This window comes from Schistocerca americana, chromosome 2 (genome assembly GCF_021461395.2).
Source record: "Schistocerca americana isolate TAMUIC-IGC-003095 chromosome 2, iqSchAmer2.1, whole genome shotgun sequence".
NCBI classification, from domain to species: Eukaryota; Metazoa; Arthropoda; class Insecta; order Orthoptera; family Acrididae; genus Schistocerca; species Schistocerca americana.
This window is the reverse complement of record NC_060120.1, coordinates 798,063,552-798,091,497: the sequence shown is the minus strand read 5'-3', so window position 1 is coordinate 798,091,497 and position 27,946 is coordinate 798,063,552. Positions and strand designations below refer to the sequence as shown.

Sequence of the window (27,946 nt, the reverse complement as noted above, 5' to 3'; positions counted from 1 at the left end):
CGGCCGTAGTTTCCCCTTGCTTTCAACGGTTCGCAGTACCAACACAGCAAGGCTGTTTTGGTTAGTGTTACAAGGCCAGATCAGTCAATCATCCAGACTGTTGCCCCTGCAACTACTGAAAAGGCTGCTGCCCCTCTTCAGGAACCACACATTTGTTTGGCCTCTCAACAGATACCCCTCCATTCTGGTTGCTGAGGCACGCAAGTCTCCCCACCAATGGCAAGGTCCATGGTTCTTGGGTGGGGGGGAATAATAATAAGAAGAATGAAAAGAAAATTGGAGATCTCTAGCATGATGATCTGTTTGAATGTAGGAAAGGGAAAGGCACCAAAGAGGCAGTTCTTATGTTGCAGTTGACAATAGAAGCAAGATCGAAGGAAAAAGTAGATGTAGTCATAGGATCTGTTGGCATGCAAAAAGTGTTCAACAATTCAAATGGTGCAAGATGTTTGAAATTACACGAAAAACAGGGGTAAGTTACAGGGAAAGATGGGTAGCAGACAATATGTACAAGAACCAAGAGAGAACAATAAGACTGGAAGACCAACAACAAAGAGTTTGGATTAAAAAGGGTGTAAGACAGGGATACAGTCTTTTGCCCCTACTGATCAATCTATACATCAAAGAAGCACTGGTTGAAATGAAAGAAAGGTTCAAGGGTGGGGTTAAAACTCAAGGTGAAAGAATATTAGTGATGAGATCTTCTGATGACATTTCTAGCTTCAGTGATACTGAAGAAGATTTACAGGATATGTTGAATGAAATGAACAGTCTAATAAGTGCTGTATACAGACTGAGAGTACTGAAGACAGATGAAAGTAATGAGAAGTTTGCAAAGTTAAGGAATTCTGCTACCTTGGGAAGGAAATAACCCATAATAGACAGAGCAAGGAGGAGATAAAAAGCAGACTAACACTGGCAGAAAGGGCATTCTTGGACTAGATAAGTCTACTATTGTCAACCATAGGCCTTAATTTAAGGAGGAAATTTCTTAGAATGTATGTTTAGACCACAGCATTGTATGGTAGTGAAACATGGACTGTGGGAAGACCAGAAAAGAAGAGAATGAAGCATCTGAGATGTGATGCTACAGCCAAGTGTTGAAAATTAAGGGGAAAAGAAACACATACACACACAGAGACACACATACAAACAGCAGCCAAGGTACCTTTGATTACTACCACAGATCCCTTGGAAACTTAGGTAAAGACACCCACAGCATATACTGCCCTTACCAGTCAGCATCCATGGTGTAGTGTGTATTTCAATAATCAGTTGCGTAGATAACAGCATATCTGGACATGATTATTGACCTGGTTTAACAAGAAATATGATTTGTTTGACCAGGCAACACATTTTCACTGATCCATAGTTTGATCTCAATGACCCTATGCCTAGTGCAATCATAATTGTTGAAGTCATTGGCTCAACATAAGAACACATAGCGACCATCTATCACAGAGCTCTTTTTTTTAACCGTGCCAACTAAATGGAGTGCCCCAAAACAATTGTGCTTGTACCAGCATTGCACTCTGTTATTAGTTCTGCCACAGACTGTCACCTATACTGATTTCCAGAGTGCTCATGTCTCTGACCTCAATATGCTGTGATAAGGAGTGGATGTCCAACATGTTGCACCTACTTGTTATTTCACCATCCTTCAACCACTTTCCATAGATGTTCAAGGCAGTAGCGTGCAAATAGCCAACCAACATCACTGTTTCAAAGATGCTCTTTTCCAGGCACCGGTCTATAACAATTTACCCTCTGTCAAAGTCTTTTATGAGAGTGGGTTTCCACAATTGTAGACTGTAACATCACTAAAATAATTACACATTTGTTTCTGCTACACTTATATACTTTCCTTATTGAGTCACATACCCACAATGTTAGAAGGTGGAATACAATATCATGATAGACAGTGGTCATAAAGTTTTGGTTAATCAGTGTATAAAAGAATGAAATGGAAGAGATGTAACTTGGCAAAGGTTAGAAATGTGACACAAGTCACTCAGGTCTCATGAGGAAGAGGAAGCACATGTTTTGATGATGAAGGGAGATTAAGTAATTGTTTAAAGCATTTCATGTTTTGTGGAGAACAACTGGCAAGGTCTACACGAAATATTTTGAGTATAATATTTTCAATCAATCAAAGACCTTTATTCTCATAGTAAAAGGTTCTGAACATGTTATTAGTACTGCTATTAAAAAAAAACTAGAAATATAATGTTTAACAAATCAAATTACGTATATTAAGTTGGCCAGGATAAAAACTCTCATGTCTTTCATTAACCTGTAAAAATAATTTCTGGATAGTTAATTAAATAATTCATTCATTATTTTCTATTAAATAATTCATTCATTATTTATTTATTTATTCACATACTGTGATAAAAGTAAACCTTCACTGATTTTGTACAAATCAAGGCAACCATCAACAAAATGAAGTGTTTACTGGGAACTGCATTAACAACTAAGCATTTAATTGTGCCTACTCAAGTAAAATTAACATAGTAAAAGTAAGCGTTAACTCTGTACACTGAAAAAAGTTGCAGCTTTTCAGTTATATTGAGTGTAAGCAGTTTATCTCTTTTTGCTAGATTCACATGATCACAAGAGCATTTATAATTGAACAATGCCCTATCTGTGTGCCAAAGAATTGGCAACTGTTACTCAGATAAGAGATATTTTGAGTCTTTGAATGTAAATAATTAGATAATTTTCGCAAAGTGTTGTTAATTTTTCTTTAATATTATAGTGATTCCTCATTTCCTCCTTTATGCTGGAGGAAGCCACTGAAGATCCTTATACCACAACAGAGAACCCCACCCAGAACCCTTGTACTGTGGCTGCATAAGGCATATCCATATTGTTTAGTTTATAACTCAATTCTACACTTCACCAAAATAATTATAAGAAAGAGGAATGGAATAAAAGTAAAGTGTGTTTCTAAATACTTAGTAAGTGCGTAAGTATCCCATCTAAATAACAGACTGAGCTGTATAGGGAGCACTCGAAGCAAGCTCTTTCAAGGTCATGAAATGTTGTTGCTCAGGAGAGATGAACTTGCCTGTTTTCTTTTTAAGATACTGCTTGGACGTGGCAGTGTTGTGTAAATAGTGCAACTGATGCATTTAGGCAGAAAAACACAAGAATCTGTCCTTCATTCTTATGTGCTAATGTTGCTAAGAAATCGACAAAGTGGCTGTTTCAGTATTTTTAATCAAATTCTTGCAAGGAACAACACTTCCCTATGCAGCATTCACATAAAATGGCAGGAGATAAAATTAATACATTACGCTTAATTTTTCATTTAGGTACAGTTTTGCATCATGCTTTGGTAATTTATTATTTAGCTGATGCTGTAATCTGTGTGAGAAAGATAAATAATCCCTGGATTCAGCGCCTTGAAAGATTTCAAGGAAGATTTTTAACAATGTGGAATTTTGTAAGTTCCTTTGTTAATTCTGTTTGATTGCTTATGGCCTTTCTTAGCTTTTTTGTGATAAAAGGAAAATTCACTTGAGATACCTACAAAAAGAGACAGAATGGCTGGGAAGCAAACACACACATTCAGGGGGAGAAATTCCAGTACTGCCAATAGATAGCCTACATTTCAAAGTGAAGAAATTATTCCTAGCTCTCAGATCCATTAGCATCTCTCTGTCCCTGTAATTTTTTTAACTTGAGATTATTATTCCCACCCTTTTCTAGAAGTTACAGCTATGATAATATTTTTGTTCAATGTAAGTTTCTTCTTTTACGTTCTATAACAGGAGAACTATTTGCAATATTTACACAAGTCTTACATTAAAATAATTATGAGGTATGTATAATTTTAAATAAAATCTGCCATTTGATTTATATTTCCCTCATTTCTATAATTATTGTTGAAACTAAAGAACTCCTTATACTGATAGTTTTCATGACTTAAAACAAGCTGTATAACATATTTAGTTCTACAATAATATTATAGCATATGTCTCAAAGTTAGTTTCTGCTTTTCTTCCAGGCAATGCAGGCATTTTATTACACTGTGTGTATTTTGCAAGATACACTAGAACTGAAGTCAAGTAATCATTTGCAACAAATGAATCACTATATAAGGAAACTCAACAGTTATATCTTCCAGGCCTTTGTATTTCCATTATCTCCTGTAAGTATAAATTTGTAAAAATGTAGTTTAGTTTGTATGAATGTGATATTTCCTACTGCATACTGGTGATGAAAAGCTGTCAAATTTCGATCAGTCAGGAAGTGCAAGAGATTTAATCGGTACTTCAGTTTTTAGTTCTCTCTATTCTTTATATATTTCAGTAGTTGAGCGTGTTCACTAGAATTCTCCTTTATAACAAGGCTCCATTTCTGATATGATTACTAAACAAAGTGAAATGAAAGGTAAAGAACTGACAGAATTACATTTTGAAAAAATCACTTATTTATTTTTATTTCACTAATTATTCCCTAAATCAAGCACATATTGCAGTGTAAGCCATTGAACTGAATTGAAGTAAATTTTATTTGATTCTGGGGTATAAGTGTACATGTTTTAAATATCAAAGGATATCCAGTTTCCTGCTTCATATCAGCAGCAAATGAACCTTTGTAAAAGAATATGAAATTATAAAGAGTGATGCAGTCTCTACATCGAAACTATCTTTATTCTTACTGTTGTAAGTGTGAATTAAATTGTTACCAGTAATCCTAAACTCATCTTATTTTTAACCACAAATTTCATTATGGAGTGAGTGTATTGGTTCTGCAAGAATTTCTCAGTGCCTGAAGAGGCTTGTGAAAGATCTTCTACTATCAACTGCACAAAATTTGCTTACTGCACATTTAGGTAGAATATTTTTGACCTTATCTACATACCTCAGAAGACTATGCCATAGGACAGTACCACAGCCTAACATATCATGAAATTTGCAAGCAAATCCTGACAATTCAGTTTAGCAACATGATGGTATATACCTCTCAGGGTCCTTTCGAAACCTAAAATCTTCTTCTTGTTGGTACTACAATTTATTGCGCTATGCTCCCATTTGTAAAAACCATTGTACAAACCAAAATAAACAACTACTATTTGCTTTCGCTTTCACGATCACGGCAAACTCAACATTTTAACTTACTGGTCGCTTGGCGTGCTGCTGGTGCAATAGGTAACAAAATCCAGACAAAGTGTCATGACTGTTATATTAGACTGTGACGGTACTGAGTGGAAGTTTGCAATACTGACTGCATATCAACACAGTGAGAGAGATTTTTTAAGTCCAGAACAGGCAGTGCTGGTTTTTTGGTTAACTTATGCACTTGCTGCAACCACTTCAGTTTATTATCCATCTGGACACCTAGACACTCTATACATGCAGCCTCATACAATATGAATCCATTTGTTTGTATTTCTGGTTACTGTAAATAATTGTTATGTGCTTAGAATTTTATAATGTGAATACTTCGTGTTTGTTAAGAATTAGTTGTATGCCTTATCCATCATTCTATTGGCTGTGTTTGGTCTGGATGTGTTTGGGTCCTTTATCATTCAGTGTGTCATCAGCAAATACAGTTTTTGAAGGATCTTCCAGTGCCCCGTTTATGTACACCAAGAACAAAAGTGAGCCAAGTGCCAAAGACCCATTCATTCATTGCATTCCATATACCCCATCAAGAAAGAGAGAAAAAAAAATCATATAAACATAAGCTGTTTACTGTATTAACTATAAACTATCAGTATATTTCTTAATGCTCCTGCATCTTCAGTTTTACTTCATAGCAACAGTTTATGTACTATTAGCAGGTTATGTTTACTTGGTTACACTGGTATTTTTTAAAGAAAGTATTTTTTACATCTGTAAATTCTGAGTATTATTTACAGTATATTTCTACTTGCCACATAGCTGTATAACAAAATTGTATAACTTGCCTTGTAGCTAACAGAAGTTTTCAATCCCTGAATCTAGATATCAGATAATTTGTAGAAAGAATGGTGGCTGGTGTGCTATGTTCTTAAGTTTCATTTGGAGTGATATGGTTTCGCAAACTCCTTTTTATTATCAGCAACAAAACCATTAAGGTATGTTCTGAAGTGAGTGTAAGAATTCTAAAATCATTAAAAAGATGTACGGTTATCTGTTTTACATGACTTTCTTACTGCTTTGCTTTATTTACTGAGGAACATTATATTTAATGTTTCCTTATTCTGAAATTAGTCTTATTAGTTTGTTATCATTTGCTAATGTGTCCCTGTGCTTTGAATTGTTAAGATAAGACAACCACTATGGAAGTGGAGTGTTTTTAATGCCTACAATTTTTGTGTGCTTATTAAATTTTTTTTACCTGCACAATCAAATGCTTGAGCAAGATCACATTTAAAATACATTTGAGTACTTTAACAAACCAACTGCGCCACCCTCACATTATTTTTTATTGGATCCACATAGGTTATGCACTGGTTGCCTTGGAATATTTGACCTACAATTTTATCATTGCTTTTTACTATATCATTTGCTGATTGTTTGTTTAGTGCTCCATGATTTCTCTGTTTGGTCTGTAGTGATGCATTTGAAGCTTCAATATTTTACTCTAAGCTCTTTTACTGTTTTGTTACTCTTGTCTCACACTAAGTTTGTTAAAATCACACATGAGCCATACAGATGCACATGTATCAACGCATATGAATTTGTCATTTTTAATGTTTACTTAACACATTAATAATAAAAGGAAATTATATTTTTAATCTAATTTAAATTTTATTCATGTTTCCATTTTTCTGTCATATATCAAATAGATTACACTATTATGGTATTTTCAGCGCCACCTTATGATATGTCTGAAAGAACAGACACCATGAATTCATGTAGTTTGATGTGTATTGTGAATCTGTGTTATTGTATTTGTACCCTATTAATTGCAAGCACTTCTCATTTTGTAATCTCATGAAATAACATGCATCCTGTGACTATTTTTTTCTTACAAAAATATTTTTGTAATTTGTGCAAAGGACTGTACATCCCATATTTATGTTTTCTGTCTCATGACAGATCTGATGACAGCAGTTAGCCAAAACACGTAATTTATGTCAGAAATAATAAAGTGCAATCAAGACTGAAAAATTTTGTGTGTTTGCAAAGTTGTGAGAAATGGAGAAGGCCCACCATGGTTTGACAACTATGTTCTGCTACAAAAGGAAAGTGAGTTTCACCACAAATTTAAATGTAGCCAAAGCATCACAGACAAACAACAAATTAAATGAGGCCAAAATTAGTGTAAGGAGAGCCATGCATGAAGTGTTCAATCAATCTGAAAGTCAAATTCTGGCTATCAACTTGACAGAAAATCCTAAGAGATTTTAGTTCTATGTTAAATCAGTAAACAGACTGAAGGAATTTGTCCACTCTATGACATAATGTCAGTGAAATGGAGTGTGTGACAGAAAAGGCCAAAATACTAAATGTCTTCTTCAAAAACTGTTTCACAGAAGAAGATTGCACTGCAGTAGCTCCTTTAAATTGTTGCAAGAATTACAAAATGCTGGGATTTAAGTAAGTAACCATGAGATAGAAAAGCAACTGAAATCTCTCAACAAAGGGAGGGCCACCGAACTTGGTAGGATATCAATCTGACTCTACACAGAGTATGCAAAAGAGCTTTCCCCTTTCCTAGCACCACTATACCATATGCCTTTGGAGAGCAAAGTGTTCCTGGTGATTGCAAAAAAAGCACAGGTCATTCCTGTTTTCAAAAGGGGTCATTCAACAGAAGCACTGAAGTATAGGGCTGTATCTCTGATGTAGATCTGTTGTAGAATTCTGAAACGTTTTATGCTCACATATTATGGCATTTCTGGTGAGTGAAATCTCCTCTTAGGAATCAACATAGGTTCTGAAAACAGCAGTCTTGTGAAACACAGCCCACTCTGTTCATCCACGAGACCCAGAAAGCAGTAGATACAGGTGCCCAAGTAGATGCCATGTCCTGTAACTTCTAAAATGCATTTGATGCAGACTTGTACTGCCCCTGAGCATGTGGAACATTAGACCAACTGTCTGATTAGACTGAAGAGTTTTTAAGAAACAGAGCACAGTATGTCATTCTCAATGTAGAGAATTCTTCATACCTAAAAGTAACTTCAGGCATACCCCAAGACAGTGTTATAGTTCCATTGCTTTTCACAATATATGCGGGTGGTTTGAAAAGTTCTTGGAATGGAATAGACAAAAAGTACTTACATCACTGAATTTTTTTTTATTTTTTAATGTAGTTTCCTTGTAGGTTAATGCACTTGGTCCAACAATGTTCCAGTGCCTTGATCCCATCTCAAAAATGAGTTTCCTCCAGGCCTGCAAAATAGTTGTCAACTCCAGCTATCAGTTCTTCGTTTGAAGTGAATCTTCATCCACCAAGAAAAATGTTCAGTTTTTGGATGAGATAGAAGTCTGATGGAACCATATCAGGTGAATAAGATGGGTGTGGCAACAATTCATACCATAGTTTGTGTAATTTTGCCTTAGCGATGGCATGTGTGTGTGGGCGCCATTGTCTTAACGCAAGATGACTTTCTGCCTTGCTAAACCTGGCCTTTTTTTCGCATACCTTTTGTTGCAATTTTTCCATGAAGTTAGATGGTATTCTTCAGTAATTGTTCACCCAGTGGGGAGATAATCTACATACAGAATCCCCTTCCCATCCCAGAACACTGATGCCATGACCTTTCCCGCTGAAGGAACTGTCTTTGCTTTCTTTGGTGGTGGTGAATTAGCATGTTTCCACTGTTTTTTCCCCCTCTCTCTCTGGGTATAGTAGTGCACCAAAGTGTCATCTGTGGTCACAAACTGGCACAAAAATCCTTGTTTGTTTCTCCTCAAATGGGCCAAACATTGTTCTGAAATGTCCATTCTCATGAACACCCATCTTACACATAATTTTTTCATTTCAATTCTTCAGTTAAAATGTGACATACCCTTTCAGATGATATCTGGCAAGAATGAGCAATTTTATGCATTTTCATCGGCAATCTTCCATGGCCATTTTGTGCACTTTTGCAATGATTTCTGAGTTAGTGACATGTCTTGGCTGACCATTGCATAGATCATCATTTAAGCTCTCGCAACCAAATTTAAATTAATTTGTCCACCTGGCAACAGTTGAATGTGAAGGAGCAGAGTCCCCTGTGTATTCTGGAAATTGGCATGAATGTCCTTTGCTTTCATACCTTTCTTTACAAAGTACTTAATCGCTGCCTGAATCTCAATTTTTTCCATCTTTGCAAATCACTACGCGGGAACAACAATAGATCCACATCACCACAAACAGCTCTCTTCTAAGAGCATTGATGTGGCACATGTTTACAGGCAACAGTCCAGTGAATAACAGGTGAACAACTGATTGTGCTAGCACTGACCTCTCATGGTGATTCCGAGAACTTTTCAAACCACCCTCATATATATATGTGATACAGTAGGCATTGCTGGAAGTTCCATGAGGCTTTTCACATGTGGTAGCACTTTATACAGAGAAGTCGCAATGCTAGAATACTACAACAAAATGTAGGAAGACCTGCAGTGGATCAACACTTGCTGCAGAGAATTTCAATTGAACCTCAACATAAATGGATGTAATGTACTTCATGTATATAGACAGAAAGACCCATTATTGAGTAGTTACACTGGGATCTATTTCTTCTATAAAATATCTGGGAATATGTATATCGAACAATTTAAAGTTTAATTACCACAAAACTAACTATAGGAAAGCCAGAAGCCAGACTGAGATTCACTGAAAGAATCCTCAGGAAATGTAGTTGATCAACAAAGGAGGTAACTTTTACAAATTCACCACTCAACCAAAACTTCAACATCGCTCGCTGATGCTGGCATGGGATACATACCAGGCAAGAATGCTAGCAGAAACAGAAAAGATCCAAAGAAGTGCACTACATATTGTCGTAGGTTTATTTAGAAGCACAAAAATTTCACATAAATGACCAACCATCTCTGGTGACAGATGCTACAAGAGAGGCATTCTACACTCCTGGAAATTGAAATAAGAACACCGTGAATTCATTGTCCCAGGAAGGGGAAACTTTATTGACACATTCCTGGGGTCAGATACATCACATGATCACACTGACAGAACCACAGGCACATACACACAGGCAACAGAGCATGCACAATGTCGGCACTAGTACAGTGTATATCCACCTTTCGCAGCAATGCAGGCTGCTATTCTCCCATGGAGACGATCGTAGAGATGCTGGATGTAGTCCTGTGGAATGGCTTGCCATGCCATTTCCACCTGGCGCCTCAGTTGGACCAGCGTTCGTGCTGGACGTGCAGACCGCGTGAGACGACGCTTCATCCAGTCCCAAACATGCTCAATGGGGGACAGATCCGGAGATCTTGCTGGCCAGGGTAGTTGACTTACACCTTCTAGAGCACGTTGGGTGGCACGGGATACATGTGGACGTGCATTGTCCTGTTGGAACAGCAAGTTCCCTTGCCGGTCTAGGAATGGTAGAACGATGGGTTCGATGACGGTTCGGATGTACTGTGCACTATTCAGTGTCCCCTCGATGATCACCAGTGGTGTACGGCCAGTGTAGGAGATCGCTCCCCACACCATGATGCCAGGTGTTAGCCCTGTGTGCCTCGGTCGTATGCAGTCCTGATTGTGGCGCTCACCTGCACGGCGCCAAACACGCATACGACCATCATTGGCACCAAGGCAGAAGCGACTCTCATCGCTGAAGACGAAATGTCTCCATTCGTCCCTCCATTCACGCCTGTTGCGACACCACTGGAGGCGAACTGCACGATGTTGGGGCGTGAGCGGAAGACGGCCTAACGGTGTGCGGGCCCGTAGCCCAGCTTCATGGAGACGGTTGCGAATGGTCCTCGCCGATACCCCAGGAGCAACTGTGTCCCTAATTTGCTGGGAAGTGGCGGTGCGGTCCCCTACGGCACTGCGTAGGATCCTACGGTCTTGGCGTGCATCCGTGCGTCGCTGCGGTCCGGTCCCAGGTCGACGGGCACGTGCACCTTCCGCCGACCACTGGCGACAACATCGATGTACTGTGGAGACCTCACGCCCCACGTGTTGAGCAATTCGGCGGTACGTCCACCCGGCCTCCCGCATGCCCACTATATGCCCTCGCTCAAAGTCCGTCAACTGCACAGACGGTTCACGTCCACGCTGTCGCGGCATGCTACCAGTGTTAAAGACTGCGATGGAGCTCCGTATGCCACGGCAAACTGGCTGACACTGACGGCGGCGGTGCACAAATGCTGCGCAGCTAGCGCCATTCGACGGCCAACACCGCGGTTCCTGGTGTGTCCGCTGTGTCGTGCCTGTGATCATTGCTTGTACAGCCCTCTCGCAGTGTCCGGAGCAAGTATGGTGGGTCTGACACACCGGTGTCAATGTGTTCTTTTTTCCATTTCCAGGAGTGTATATCATGCTGTGGTTTACTGTTAAAATTCTGAGAGCGTATATTCCTAGAAGAGTTAACACTATATTACTTCTTCCAATAAATATATCATGAAAAGACCATGAGAATAAAATTATAGAGGTTCAAGTCCATATGGGGGATTATCAGCAATCTTTCTTGACAAGAAACATTCCCAAAGGAACAGGTAGAGGTGAAGGAAGTGGAAGTAGATGTAGATGTTGGTGCAAATGCTCTTCTGTATTTCTTTATATATATGACTTTATATTACCTGTGAGGGCCTCTACACACTTTGGCACTTACAGAGTTTTAGTAAAGGTTCACCTACTAATTTTCATTTCATTGTTTCTAATTACTGATGAAATCAGGAAGCTCATTTGAGATCCTCTAAAATTCATGTACCACATGTGGCCACCAAGTAAATCTGTCTGCAAAATAAGTGCAGAACAAGTGTTCTAATTTACATTTAGAACAAAAGTCTGTCAACACTAGAATTATATGACACACAACTTCATCTTCTTCGACATGATACAGTAATATCTACTGCAGCTAGGTTATTAATGCTCTTTGGGATTATAGGGTGCATCCTTTAATATGTGACTGGTCATGAAAATTTCATTCTCCGGTACAGTTCGCAAGTTCTTGTAATAGCTTTTACTTGTTTATTCAAATTTTCAAAATGATAAAATAATGACATGTGTCATATGCACATCTGTAGAAAATATAGGGCCTGTATAACATAATGGCCACATCCTTCATGCAGAGGTCACATTAAGAGTATAACATCCTTTCTAGATACATGAAATTCAGAAATTTTATGTAACACTTGTCACTTTCTGGAACAATAAGTCATTAACTGTTGCAAAACAACTTAGCTTTCTTCTTCAAAACCTCTAGTGTTATTTTGTATGTCATAAATGATCTTACTTATTCTTTTCTTTATGATGGTTGCAAGCTCTTTACTTTTATGACTAGTCTTCTCTGTTACATAAGATCCAACCTAAAAATGGCCCCTGGGTCTTTTGATCAACAGTTGCTTTGCTTTCCTATATGAAAATGTGACAGTGCATCTGGCACTACATTTATAATATCATTTAACATACCAGTACTTAATTTCTGTTGGAATACTTCAATGAACAGAACCCATCAGATAACATCACTAATAACAATCTGTTACCTGTTGAAAAGGAGACTGCCTTGTGGTCAGTATAAATTATAATTTCCAAACAGTCTATTAAATGTTTGAATTTATGCAGTCTCCAGAAAATCAAAAGTAATTATTTCTCTGTCATCACATAATTTATGTGATATTCATCCAAAATTCTAGTTAACTGCCTGATGTGTTTGCGACTGGCCTTCATCCCATTCCCAATGTGATCCTTGTTTCAAAAGTATTATTTCTAGCATAATTCATTACTTCTCCCTTCAAAAACTTATATAATTATCAACCAATCATAAAAAGGAACATAACTGTCTAACATCTTAAGTTTCCCAGCATTCCTTAATATTTCCCCTTTTCTCTAGATATGATTGTTTCATGAGCACCTCAACTAAATGTGGATACCTTATCTAAACCTTCCAAAAATTTTACCTGTTGGTGGGAAAAATGGACTTTGGTACCTAGATAGCAATGTTCTTTTCATGTAATTAGATTAGCATTCTTTGTAACAAGGAAAGAGTAATACATTATCAATTCTTACAGTAGAACATATGTTGTGGCCTATCATATAAATGTGCATACAGAAATACTTGGTCCAAATGAAAAATTCTTGAATTTATACATTTTCCTTTCAAATAAAAAAAGCTGAATAGTAGTGAATTTCCTCAGCTATAGTACCTGTCGACATCCTGTCATTATATCCACTGTAGTTGTAATATATCTCTGTCCCAGTTACAAGTAACCCAATCATAATATTTCATACTGACAAGCTACCACAACTGTAACATATTCCTTCCCAAGTAGTCATAGCCACAAAACTCAACATTAAATAATGTATTGCATTTTTGGTGAAACTTGTTGCTAACATTAAATCAAACAATGAGAACTCCAGGTTGGAATACCAACAATTTAAGGAAAAGATACATTGCTAGTCACCATAAAGATGACACATTGGCTGACAGACAGTCACAACAAGAAGACAATTACACATTAGCATTCTGCCAAAGCTTTTATCAGCAAAGGAAACATGTAGGTATTCATTTAAACACGCAAGCACACATTACGCACACATGACTGCCATCTCTGGCAGCTCGGATCAGAATGCAACTATCATGTAGAACAGAAGCAGTAATTTGGAGAGGGCAGGGAAGGGGAAGGGATAGCAGGGTACAGATGGGCAGAGAGAAGAGCACTGTCTGGCAGAGTATGGAGGTGCCAGACTGCCAACAGAAGCAGCCTGGGAGGCTGAGGAGCAGGTTGGTGGTGAGTGGGGAAACACGGAGTGAGAAAGAAGAAGCGTAGGAAAGGGGAAAGATGAGCAGGTGCACTGGCAGAGAGCGGCACACAAAGAAGGTGAGAGATGAGAATAGGGAAGAGGTGATAGAACAAAGGGGTTAGAAAATGTTGGGTGGATGGTTGAGGGCAATAGTTTGCCATATGTAGAGGTTGAGAGAGTTTTGAGACTGGAGAATGTGTTGTAAGGACAGCTCCCATCAGCACAGTTCAGAAAAGTTGGTGGTGGAAGGGAGAATCCAGATGGCTTGTGAAGTGAAGCAGCCATTGACCTCAATCTTACTGTATTATGCTGCATGTTGTGCCATAGGGTAGTCTACTTTGCTCTTGGCCATAGTTTGGGAATGTGACTGTTGTTATGAATCATAGTGAGTACCTGATGGAAGGCCTCAGCCAATTATATAATCCCTCCAACTATAAACTCTGCCAGAGTGAGTCCATCCCAGAAGTCCATCATAACCTCTAACCCCTGCTTAAAACCTTAGGCCCTTCATTCAACCTGTCCCCTGAATCCATTTCCCTCCTCACCCCTACAACACCCTGGATGCCCATCCTCTACATGCTCCCCAAAACCCACGTGCCCAACAATCCAGGACCCTCCCCCCCCCCCCCCCCCCCCAATGTTGTTGGTTATTGTGCCCACGCTGAACGAATTTTGGCATTCATTGACCAACACCTCCAACCAACTGCTCATAGCTTAACCTCCCAAATCAAAGATACTGACCACTTTCTTCACTGATTCTTCATGATCCCCACCCCTTTACGTCTTAGATCCCTACTCATCACTGCTGACGCTGCTTTCCTATACATCAACAGCCCTCGTCCTTGTGGTTTTACCGCTATTGAACACTACCTTTCGCAACATCCTTCAGACTTCAAGCCCATTGCATCATTCTTCATATACCTTATTAACTTCATCCTAACACACAAGTACTTCTCAACTGAAGGGAAGGTAACAAACAAATCCATGGCTCAACCATGGGCACCTGCATGGCACCCTCCTATGCCAACCTATTTATGGATCTTATGGGGGAGACCTTCCTAACTTCCCAAAAAGCCAAACCCCTTGTTTGTTTCATGTTCATTTATGATACCTTCATGACCTGGACTTGGGACCAAGACACCCTATCTTCATTCCTTCACAACCTCAACCCCTTCTCTCCCATCTGCATCAGCTGGTGTTCCTCAACCCAGCTTGCCATCTTCCTCCACTCTGACAGGTCCATCCACAGCTCTGTCCACATTAAACCCACCAACTATCAGCAAGAAATGCATTTTGACAGCTGTCATTCCTTTCACACCAAAAAATCCCTCTCATACAGCCTGACCATCTGTGGACAGCTTATCTACAGTAGCAAGAACTCCCTTTTCAGTATGCCTAGGATCTCACCAATGCCTTCACAGACAAGTATTATCCCCCAGACCCAGTCCACAAACAGATCCCCCATGCCATTTACCTTGAAACACCCAATCCTCCCACCACTTGCAACAACCAGCTACAAAGGAGTGCCTCCTTCATTACTCACCCAGTATGACCCCAGGCTGGAGCAACTGAACCATATCCTCTGTCAGGGCTTTGATTACCTAGCATCATGCCTACCCAAGATTCTTCCCAGTCCTCATAAAGTGGTATTTCTTCACCTACCCAACCTTCAAAACATCATAGTCTGTCCCTATGCCACTCCCAATCCCAACCCCTCACCAAAGGGATCATACTCCTGTTGAAGACCAGTTGCAAGACATACCCAATCTACCCACCCTGCACTTCCTACTCCAGTCATGCCAACAGCTCATCCACTCAATCAAGGCTGGGCCACCTGTGAAAGCAGCCATCACATATAACAGCTCTGTTTTTTATATTGGTATGGCTATCAACCAGCTGTCCACCAGCAAGAACAGCCATTGCTAAACTGTGGCCAAGAGCAAAGTAGACCACCCTGTGGCACAACATACAGTGGAACATAACGTGCTTCATTTCAATGGCTACTTCACTACTCAAGTCGTCTGGATCCTCCCTTCCACCACCACCTTTTCTGAATTGCACTGATGTGACTTATCCGTACAACACATTCTCTGCTCAAAAAATCTTCCCAGACTTCAACTATGTTAATCTACTGCCCTCCACCCTCCACCCAACAGTTTCCACCCTCTCTGTCCAATCACCTCCTCCCTGTTCTTGTTTCCCACTCTCTTTGTGCACCACCCATCTTTCCCCTCCTTTCATGCTCCCTGTTTCGCCCCTCCCCACCTCCCCGCCACAGAGCCTTCTGGGGTTGCACCTACTGGCAGTCTAGTCCCTACACCCTCCACCAGACAGTGCTATTGTCTGACCCCATCTGTACCTTGCTATCCTTTTCCCTTCCCCATGCTCTCTAGATAGCTGCTACTGTTCTACATGACAGCTGCATTTTGGTCTGAGCTGCCAAAGATGGCAGTCATGTGGGCATAACGTGTTCTTGCTTGTGTGAGTGAATGTGTGTGCGTGCTTCCTTTGCTGATGAAGGCTTTGGCAGAATCGTAGTGTAAGTGGCTTTTCATTGCACCTGTCTGCAACTTAACATATCATGAGTCATCTTTACAATGAGTTATATCACGAGTCATGTTGCACCATATAATTATAACTGGGAAGAAATAATTACAAATACTAAAATGTTGTACTTATCTTTTCTGGGTCTCTTGTAGACCATTTGCAGTCCATTTCAATTTCAATGCCTATAATCCCAAATTTGTTATTGTACTGATTGAAACACTATTTGTTGTTTTAAATGTGGACATTTATTCAAAAAATCAACACAATGAAAATACACATCAGAAAAAAATTTGACAATACTCTTTATAACAACTGAATCAGCTGCATGTTTAATACATATTATTTTTTGAGAACAGATTTGTCATCGGTATATGATTATTTTCAATGCATGTTTATGTTTCTCATATATAGATGATTATTTGGCAAACAAGAAGAAAAAGGCTTGTCTAAGAACCTATAACAACATAACCATTTACACAAACTTCAATTTTTTTTGTGGTACACCATGAACTGTTTTTCATACAATATTCACACAGTTTAGTTCTGTATGTCTGTTGCTCATGGTCTCTTGGTAGCATTCTTGCTTCCCCAGCATGGGGTCCCGGGTTTGATTCCCGCCAAAGTCAGGGATTTTCACCTGCCCTTAGGTGCCTGGATGTTGTGTCATCATCATCATCATTCACCCCCATTATGCTCAGAGGAAGGCAACAGAAAACTACATCCATTAGGGCCTGGCCTAGTATGGCGGTGTGGGTCTCCTGCATCGTTCCCCTACACTCTGTTAAGAAGCATGGGACTTCATTTCCATTAGTTCTATATGGGACATCATGAAACGTTTGTCCATATGAAAGGCAACTTCTGCATATGTTACAACCAAAACCAATTTCCTCATTATCCCCTTGATCATAAAAACTTTACACTTTCTGAGTCAGCAATATTTTCACTGGAATAAGTCCTCAGCTTCCAGCTTTTGCAGTGTAAATTTGATTCTCTTGTAATAGAGTTAAAAAAATCATTGTTAGAGATTCATTTAGACTTGGGAGTTCCTTAGGATTTTGTCTCAGATTTCACAGTGCAAATATTAGTTTTATGACAATTAGCTTCATTGTCTGAGTCCCAACAAATCACCTTTGAATAGTTCATAGTGTGCCTTGCTGTTGCATTGGCACATATTTCTTGCATCACTGTGCTTTGCTGCATTCTTCCAGTTTCCCTGTTGTTCCCAGAATGCCACTTTTTTCTTCACTTGATGACCCACTATTCACTATACTATAAGTATCATATGTAGTGTTGTAGCCTGCACTATTATTCGAAAGATTCAGATTCTGCTTCATGGGCATCTGATATGTTGCCACTTACTGAACCCATGAATTTATTAATTAATTTATTTATCTCATTCGTGTTCTGTAGACCCATTAGCGATAAATCACTTGGGTGTAGAATGGGTCATTTACATAGATTTGAGACATTTGTTTATAATAATAGGTTGTACAACGAATAATATATTACATAGAAAAAAATGTTTACAAGAATTGTTTTTTGTAAAAAGTTACAAATTACATTGAACAGACTTACAATGGATCAAAATCAGTTCACATATTCTCATACATAAATTTGTCCAGTGAGTAATTGGTTTCACTCAGAAGATATTGTTTAAGTTGATCTTTAAAAGTAGGTGGATCAGTAACTGACATTTTTATTGCCTGAGGGAGAGCATTGAATATTTTTATGCAAGAGTATTGTACTCCTTTTTGTACAATACTTAGATTCTTTTGTTCAAGATGTAGATCATTTTTTACATTAGTGTCATAGTTATGATACATGCTGCTCATTTCAAAAAGGGAATGGTTTTTACACAAGAAATACATGAGAGGGGAAATGTACTAAGATACTGACTAAATGCTTGAAGCTCAAACGTGGGCCTCAATTTCAAAAATGTACAACTACTGCCATCTAACGGTACGGCTACAGAACTATTACAGAAAGCAGCGAGCTACAGAAGAGTCGCATGTTGTGTCAACAGCACTATAATGGCTGCACTCATCATTGTACACAAATGGGTTAAGAATGACAGAGTGAATAAACCTCCCACAATCTAACATCTGAACTGCTAAATAACATTTGAATATCTTAATACATCAAAAGTGTGTAATTGTCTAAACCAGCAGTGACTTTTAACCTATTTACAAGCTAACTGGCTGACCCAGAACCTTCTAGAATATACATGTTTTTAATTAGAATTATTTTCTAAATAATACATAAATTTCACTAAATAGTATATATTTTAGAACCTATTATTTAGTATTAGAAACTGATAACTCAAATAACACAGCAAAAACTATCTGGAAAGTTATAAAAAGGAATAATGTTAAAAAAAAGTAGAGTACAGGACTGACATAGAATTAATTCAGGATGGAAATATTGTAAAAAATAATGAGGAAATTGCTAATATCTTCAATAAACTTTTTTTAACAGCTGCTGAAAAAATTGGCTGTGAAGGCTCAGAGAGGATGCAATAGCCCTTGTGTGTAAATTTAACAATGCCAGAGTTTGCCAGATACAGATAACATCCATAACAATTAGTGAGATCAATAAGACAATCAGAGAGATAAAGTCAAGAAACTGTGGTGGGGTTGGTAATATTTCAGCTAAGATGCTTAAATACCATCATGGCTATATAAATACAGTCTAGTGTTACATTTTTAATGAATCCCTAAAACAAGGTATTGTTCCATTTAGATTAAAATATACCTGAGTGAAACCATTTTTCAAGAAAGGTGAAAAAACTGATGTAACAAACTACCACCCAATATCCCTGCTAACAAGTTTTTTGAGGGTCCTTGAGCAACTGGTATTCAGGAGAATTGTTAATCACATGAACAGCCATAACATTCTCAGTCAATGTTACTTTGGTTTCTGGCAAAGCCTATCAATTGATGATGCTATTTTCTGTTTCACCAATCAAATTCTTGAATCTCTTAGCAGAAAAGTGGCACCAGATGGAATCCTATGAGATCTATTCAAGGCTTTTGACTGTGTCAACCATGAAATTCTGCTAAATAAAGAAGACTATTATGGTTTAATTGTAATAATGCGGACATGGATTAAATCCTACTTTACAGACAGTGCCTCAAGGCTCAGTATTGCAACCCTTTCTATTACTTATATTTATAAATAACCTCCTACACTGCACCACATCAGTGAGCAAGTTTACCATATTTGCTGATGATTCTAGCTGACAAAGCAACAAACAACCAGGAAACATCTGTGAACAATGCATCTGATGACATTCTGAAATGTTTTAAATGTAGTGGACTCTCTCTAAATATTGAAAAGCTCATTATGTGCAGTTTCACATAGCACATAAAGAACTGGGGGATATAAATATAGGATGTAATGGACAACACATAAAGTAATCAACTCAGCTAAGTTACTGAGTGTAGAAAAAAGCCTACATTCTGCAACATTTGCCTTATGTATGATTGCATCAACCTCACACAAGGAGGCCATAAGAGCTGCTTATTTAGGATATTTCCATGCACTTCTGGCTTACGGAATCATCTCTTGGGGCAACCAGACTTTGGCAAGAAGTTTTTATTGCACAGAAGAGAGCTATACCCATCATGAGTGGTGTGCAACCAAGCCACTCATGCAGGAATCTGTTTAGGGACCTACAGGCATTTACAATGATATCTCAGTAAATATACTCCCTTGTATGTTTCATTAATAAAAACCACTCTCTCTTCAAAACAGATAGTGAATATCATGGTAACAAGACACTGTCAAAAGAGAACTTTCATAGCAACCGCTCAAACTATACCCTTGTATAGAAAGGAGTAAATTATACAGACATCAAAATTTATCCAGTGTCATCAAAAGTCTGGCTCCTGGAACACCAAAGTTCAAGAGCAAACTGAAGAAATACCTAATACAAAAGTCATTCTATTCAATTAATGAATTTTTTAGTGCATAGGGGCAAGTTTTTATTACAAAACTGAGTTAGCCATTCAATGTAGGCATAAATGTAAACTATATGTTGCTGTAGTGTTACATTGTTGCTCAAATACTTTGATATTGTTAATCTGAATGAGTACACATAAGTATTAATTCTGATGTATGCAATATGTTTTTATTTCTTCTGGTGTTCCATGTTGTTACTATAAGTCTTGTCATGAATTAACTACACTCCTGGAAATGGAAAAAAAGAACACATTGACACCGGTGTGTCAGACCCACCATACTTGCTCCGGACACTGCAAGAGGGCTGTACAAGCAATGATCACACGCACGGCACAGGGGACACACCAGGAACCGCGGTGTTGGCCGTCGAATGGCGCTAGCTGCGCAGCATTTGTGCACCGCCGCCGTCAGTGTCAGCCAGTTTGCCGTGGCATACGGAGCTCCATCGCAGTCTTTAACACTGGTAGCATGCCGCGACAGCGTGGACGTGAACCGTATGTGCAGTTGATGGACTTTGAGCGAGGGCGTATAGTGGGCATGCGGGAGGCCGGGTGGACGTACCGCCGAATTGCTCAACACGTGGGGCGTGAGGTCTCCACAGTACATCGATGTTGTCGCCAGTGGTCGGCGGAAGGTGCACATGCCCGTCGACCTGGGACCGGACCGCAGCGACGCACGGATGCACGCCAAGACCGTAGGATCCTACGCAGTGCCGTAGGGGACCGCACCGCCACTTCCCAGCAAATTAGGGACACTGTTGCTCCTGGGGTATCGGCGAGGACCATTCGCAACCGTCTCCATGAAGCTGGGCTACGGTCCCGCACACCGTTAGGCCGTCTTCCGCTCATGCCCCAACATCGTGCAGCCCGCCTCCAGTGGTGTCGCGACAGGCGTGAATGGAGGGACGAATGGAGACGTGTCGTCTTCAGCGATGAGAGTCGCTTCTGCCTTGGTGCCAATGATGGTCGTATGCGTGTTTGGCGCCGTGCAGGTGAGCGCCACAATCAGGACTGCATACGACCGAGGCACACAGGGCCAACACCCGGCATCATGGTGTGGGGGGCGATCTCCTACACTGGCCGTACACCACTGGTGATCGTCGAGGGGACACTTAATAGTGCACAGTACATCCAAACCGTCATCGAACCCATCGTTCTACCATTCCTAGACCGGCAAGGGAACTTGCTGTTCCAACAGGACAATGCACGTCCACATGTATCCCGTGCCACCCAACGTGCTCTAGAAGGTGTAAGTCAACTACCCTGGCCAGCAAGATCTCCGGATCTGTCCCCCATTGAGCATGTTTGGGACTGGATGAAGCGTCATCTCACGCGGTCTGCACGTCCAGCACGAACGCTGGTCCAACTGAGGCGCCAGGTGGAAATGGCATGGCAAGCCGTTCCACAGGACTACATCCAGCATCTCTACGATCGTCTCCATGGGAGAATAGCAGCCTGCATTGCTGCAAAAGGTGGATATACACTGTACTAGTGCCGACATTGTGCATGCTCTGTTGCCTGTGTCTATGTGCCTGTGGTTCTGTCAGTGTGATCATGTGATGTATCTGACCCCAGGAATGTGTCAATAAAGTTTCCCCTTCCTAGGACAATGAATTCACGGTGTTCTTATTTCAATTTCCAGGAGTTGAAATTTTCGGCTGCTGTATTGTTAACACTAAAAATACTGACTCATTCCATATCCTTGCAACTCCATTGCTATCAGATTCAACAGAACTTACAACAAAATAAATAATAAATATTTTTTGTTTTTTAAATTAAAGTTCAAATTTATAATCAAAGTTTCACACATTCAAAAGTTTCTTCTGAAAACTGTATTTCTGAAATTTATTTTCATCAGTAGATAGCGCAATGCTTTACCCATTGTCATGTATGACAGCTGATTGAATTAATTTTTGCCTGCACAGAAATATACATAACCTCCATTTTGGTTATGTTGTCATTTTGCGTTTTTTTCTTTAACTAACATGTTTTCAATGAAATTAGTTATATTATTACAAACAGATAACAGATACCTAAACCCTGTAATAAATTTCAGTCCAGTTTCTATCATAAAGTATACTAGAGATCTGGGCCAAATGCTTCATTAGAGGAATGTTGCTTAATACCTCTCCCATACACATACATTTCATGTTAGGGAATTTAAATTAGGTTACACTTTCATCTACAGCGATAGGTATACCTCTATGAATTTCTACAATGTACGCAAAGATAGATTGCTAGTTCCCATAAAGAAGACCCATCAAGTTGCAGACACGGTTAAAAGACACTCACATGTAGGTTACAGCCACAGCCTCCCCCCCCCCCCCCCCCAACACACACACACACACACACACACACACACACACACACACACACACACACACACAAGCTAGCACACCTCACGCACACATGGAAGGGGGAAGGGGAAGGGGAAGGGGAAGGGGAAGGGGAAGGGGAAGGGGAAGGGGAAGGGGAAGGGGAAGGGGAAGGGGAAGGGGAAGGGGAAGGGGAAGGGATAGTAGTGTATGGGTGGGGAGAGAGATGAATGCTGTCTGGTGGAGTGCACAGGAACTAGACCCCAACAGGTGCAGTGTCAGGATGTTGAGCGCAGGGAGGTGAAAGTACCGAGTGGGGAGTGAGACAAATGCTATCTGGTGGAATGTGCAGGGACTAGACTCCAAAAGGCACAGTTTCAGTAAAAGATCCTTTTAGAATACTAGCATTTCGTCTTCCAAGTGTTTACAATTATTACGGAGTTTATATTTGTTTATATGTCAACAATAGAATTTAAGTAACAAAACAATTGTTGATTTCACCCTATGATGAAAGTTACTAACTAGGAATAGACTAAATAAATTAGAAAATCAATTACATACTTAATACTAAGCACAAAATTACATCTGGTGTTATATTCTTTAAAACAGATTATACTCGCATATGTTAATGGTAATCAGTTAAAAGTAAAAAAATGTATTTTAAGGAGGCAGATGGCAAAACAACAGGGGAAGTAAAAATATCCCAGCTTGCTTCGTCACAACCTCCACTGAAAGAATTTCAGCATTCATTGACCAACACCTCCAACCAATTGCCCATAATCTAGCCTCCCACATGAAAGACACCAACCACTTCCTTCACTACTCTCCACCATCCCCAGCACTTTACTTCTTGGATCCCTACTCGTCACTGTTACTGCCACCTCCCTATACACCAGTATTACTCATGCCCATGGTCTTCCCATTGTCCTTCAGAATCCATATCCACAATCTCATTTCTCATACACCTTACTAACGTTATCCTAACCCACAATTACTTCTCACTTGAATGGAAGGTGCATAAACTAATCCACAGTAAAGCCACGGGCACCAGCATGGCACCCTCCTATGCCAACCTTTTTAAGGGCCATCTACAGGAGACCTTCCTACCCTCCCAGAACACTTGATTCCTACTCTAGTTCAGGTTCATTGATGGTTTCTTAACGATGTGGACCCAGGGCCGAGACACCCCATCTTCATTTCTTCACAACCTCAACACCTCTCACATCTGCTTCATGTGGTCATCCTCAACCCAGTGTGCCACCTCCATAGATGTTGACCTCCTCCTCTCTGATGGCTCCAGTCACATTACATCCACCAACCAACAACACCACCTGCATTTTGAAAGCTGTGATCCTTTTTACACCTAAAAGTCCCTCCCAAATAGCCAGACTACCAACAGACGCTGTATCTGCAGTGACTAAGCTCCCTTGATCACTATGCTGAAGATCTCATCAAGGCCTTCATAGACGGGCACTATCCTCAAGACATAGCCTGCAAAATGCTCTCCTGTGCCATTTCCCCTCACAACCCCAATCCTCTCACCACCCCCAAAAACCAGCCACAAAGGAGTGTCTCAGATGTCATCCAGTACCACCCTGGACTAGAAAACTGAACCACATACTTTGTGAGGGCTTTGATTACCAATCATCTTGCCTTACCCTGAAATAGGGGACATTCTGTCTGAGATACTTCCCACCCCTCCTGAAGAGGTGTTCCAATGCCCACCCAACCTCGACAACATCTAGTCCATTCGCATGCCACTCCCAATCCCAACCCCTACCCAAAAGAATCATATGCCTGTGGAAGGCCCAGGTGTAAGACCTGTCCAATCCACTGACCCAGAACTTCCCAGTCCAGTCCTGTCACAGGTTTATCCTACCCCCATCAGGTGCCTGACCAACTGTGAAAGAAGCCATGTCATTTACCAGTTCTGCTGCAATCATTGCACAACCTTTCATATTGGTATTACTACCAATCAGCTGCCCACTAGGATTTCAGTAGGTTGTGGGGCAGGGAGGTGGGGGATAAAAGAAACAAAAACTGAGAGTAGAGGTGGATGCATTGGCAGAGGAATGCAAATATACAGGGTGGGAGGTGAGAATGAGGAAGAGATAATAGGACATAGGTGGTGGAAACTGTTGGGTGGAGGGTGTGGGGACAGTATGTTAACAAAGGTTGAGGCCAGGATAGTTACAGGAATGGAGAATGTGTTGTAAGGATAACTCCCATCTGATCAGTTCAGAAAAGCTGGTGGTGGAGGGAAGGATCCAAATGGCTTGGGTAGAGAAGCAGCCATTGAAATCAAGTGTGTTATGTTCACCTGCATTTTGTGCCACACAATGGTCTACTTTGTTCTTGGCCACAGTTTGGTGGTGGCTGTTGATCCTGGTGTGCAGGGATTGCAGCAGATGTGGTAAATGACATGGCTGCTTTCACAAGTGGCCTGGCTCCTGATGGGGTAAGATAAACCTGTAACAGGACTGAAATATGAAGTGCTGGGTGGGTGGATTGGGCAGGTTTTGCAGCCGGGTCTTCCACAGTGATACGATCCTTGCAGTGTAAGGTTGGGATTGGGAGTTCCATAGGGATGGATTAGGATGTTGTGGAGGTTGGGTGGACAACAGAATACCATTTAGGATGGGTGGGAATTAGCTTGGGTATGGTGTCTCTCATTTCAGGGCATGATAATAGGTAATCAGAGACCTGGTGAAGGATTTGGTTTAGTTGTTCCAATCACAGGTGGTGCTGGGGGTTGAAGGGGACACTCCATTGTGGCTGGATTTTGATGGCTTTGAGGGGAAATGGCATAGGTGATCCATTTGCGGTCTAGGTCTGAGGAAAAGTGCCTGTCTATGAAGGTTTTGGTGAGACCCTCAGCATACCGAGAAAGCAAGTTTTAGTCTCTGCAGATGTGCCATCCCTGGGTAGCCAGGCTATGTGGGAGGGATTATTGGTGTGAAATGGATGACAGCTGTCAAAATGCAGGTATTGTTGGTGACTGTGGGTGGACTGAGGTGCATATCAGAGAGAAAGAGGTCAACATCTAGGAAGCTGGCACACTGGATTGAGGAGGAACACTTGAAGTGCATGTGAAAGAAGATATTGAGTTTGCAAAGGAATGATGACAGGGTGTCTTGGCCCTGGGTCCAGATCATGAAAATATCATAAATGAACCTGAACCAGACTAGGTAGTTGTTTTTGGGAGGCTAGGTAGGTTTCCTCTAGATGTCAAATAAAAAGGTTGGCATAGGAGGGTGCCATGTAGTTGCCCATGGCTGTGACATCGATTTGTTTATACAACTTCCCTTCAAATGTGAAGTAGTTGTGGATTAGGGTAAAGTAAGTAAGATGTATGAGGAACCAGGTAGTTGGTTTGGAGTCTGAAGGACTTTGGGAAAGGTAGGTCTCAATAGTGGTAAGACCAAGGGCATGATGGATTTTGGTGTATCGGGAGGTGGCATCAAAAGTGACAAGCAGATATCAAAGAGGTAAAGGGGTGGGGATGGTGGAGAATCGGTGAAGAAAGTGGTTGGTGTCTTTGATGTGGGAGGCTATATTATGGGCGACTGACTGGAGGTGTTGGTCAATGAGGGCTGATATTCTTTCAATGGGGGCACAACAACAAACCACAGTGGTGCGTTCAGGACTGTTGGGTCTGTGGATTTTGGGGAGCATGTATAAGATGGGTGTGTGGGATGTCATAGGGGTGAGGAGTGAAATGGACTCAGGGAAGATGTTCTGGCAAGAGCCTGAAGCCTTAAGCCCTTAACCAGAGATTGGAGATTTTGTTGGACTTCTGGGCTGTGATCAGTCTCACCAAGTTTATAGGTGTAGGAGTCAGACAATTGGTAGAGGCCTTCTGCAAGCTAGTCACTGTGATTCATCACAGCAGTGGTAGAATCTTTGTCTGCAGGTAGAATGATTAGGTCAGAATTTGTTTTGAGGTTGTGTATGGCTGTTCTTTCTTGTACTGAAACGTTGGTGTTCTGAGAAATGGCCTAGGGAAGGTTGGTGAGGTTAGAATTTTCTGGAAGATACCAGTAGATGGTTAGCAGGGTGCGTGAGTGGGAGGGGGGGGGGGGGGGGGGAGGCAGGATCACTGTTGGATGGTGGTACATACTGGAAGAGGCAGGATTCAATGTTGTAATTAGGGTGGTTTTCATTGGAGGAATTGGCAGCAAATATGTGCTTCCATTGCAGGGATTGGGAGAAGGAGAGTAGGTCTTTGACAAGTCTAGCACGGTTAAATTTGGGTGTAGGGCTAAACGCAAGGCCTTTGAATAGGACTGAAACTTCTCTGCAGCTGACGATTTGGTGGAAAGATTAACAACAGTGTTTTGGGAATGTTTTAGCTCTGGATTTGGTGGAGCATTGGTAGGGAGTTTTGGTAACATGGTGTGTTGAAAAGGTCAGCTAGGCCGGATTTAGCTGCTATGAGGGGCAGACGAGGAGGAACGTTGTGGATATGATAAGAGTTGGATAGTGGTGACTGAGGTAGCAGTAGGATGTCAGCAGGTTGAATAACTAATGAAGGTGGTGTCTGGAATGCTCCTCCAGGTGCTAGAGAGAAAGGGATTCAATTTCGGAGATGTGATGTACGGAGTAGAGATTGCAGAGTAATAGTACCTTGCAGAGGGAGCAAAGGTGATTCTGGGATGCCTGTGCCATGAATATGTGTGCTTGCAGCACCACGTTTGTGAGACCCAGGGATTGGTAGAATATGAAGAAGTGTAGGCCATTGTGAAAGGGGGGTGGGATCCAGAGAAAGGAATCTTTATGTTTAGGCCATTTCAGGGGATTCCATGGTTTAGGCAGTATTTGAGAAACAGGATGTGGGACTGGGTATTAGCCAGACAAAGGAATACTTTTCTAAATTGATGCAGAAAGATTGAGCAAGGGTCCATTGTGCCAGGAATAGTGCCAATCCCTCCAACCAAACCCATCCTAATAGCAACATTGAACACTGCCTCTTCCATTCGTACCATCAGCCAACCATTATCCTCCCCCATTATCCTAACCAACCATTGGTCACCTTCCAGGAATTCTTTACATCCAACTTAGCCTCACCATCCTTCCCCATGTTCCTTCTTTGAAACACCAATCTTTCAGTACAAGAAAGAACAGCCACACACAACCTAAAAACTAATTCTGACCTAATCATCAGCTATCTGCAGACAAAGATCCACCACTGTAGTGCTGAATCACGGTGACTACCTGGCAGATGGTCTATGCCAATTGTCTGACTTCTCC

At 40.7% G+C, this 27,946-nt stretch overlaps 1 protein-coding gene across 1 annotated transcript in view; it reads left to right on the top strand.

Moving 5' to 3' along the window:
* LOC124594443 (androgen-dependent TFPI-regulating protein-like) overlaps window positions 1-27,946 on the top strand; it is a 90,743-nt gene that overhangs the window by 23,070 nt on the left and 39,727 nt on the right. Inside the window, exons 2-3 of the mRNA XM_047132818.1 lie at window positions 3,318-3,448; window positions 4,013-4,156. Of these exons, the coding sequence (XP_046988774.1) occupies window positions 3,318-3,448; window positions 4,013-4,156 (275 nt within the window). The remainder of the gene's footprint in view (window positions 1-3,317; window positions 3,449-4,012; window positions 4,157-27,946) is intronic.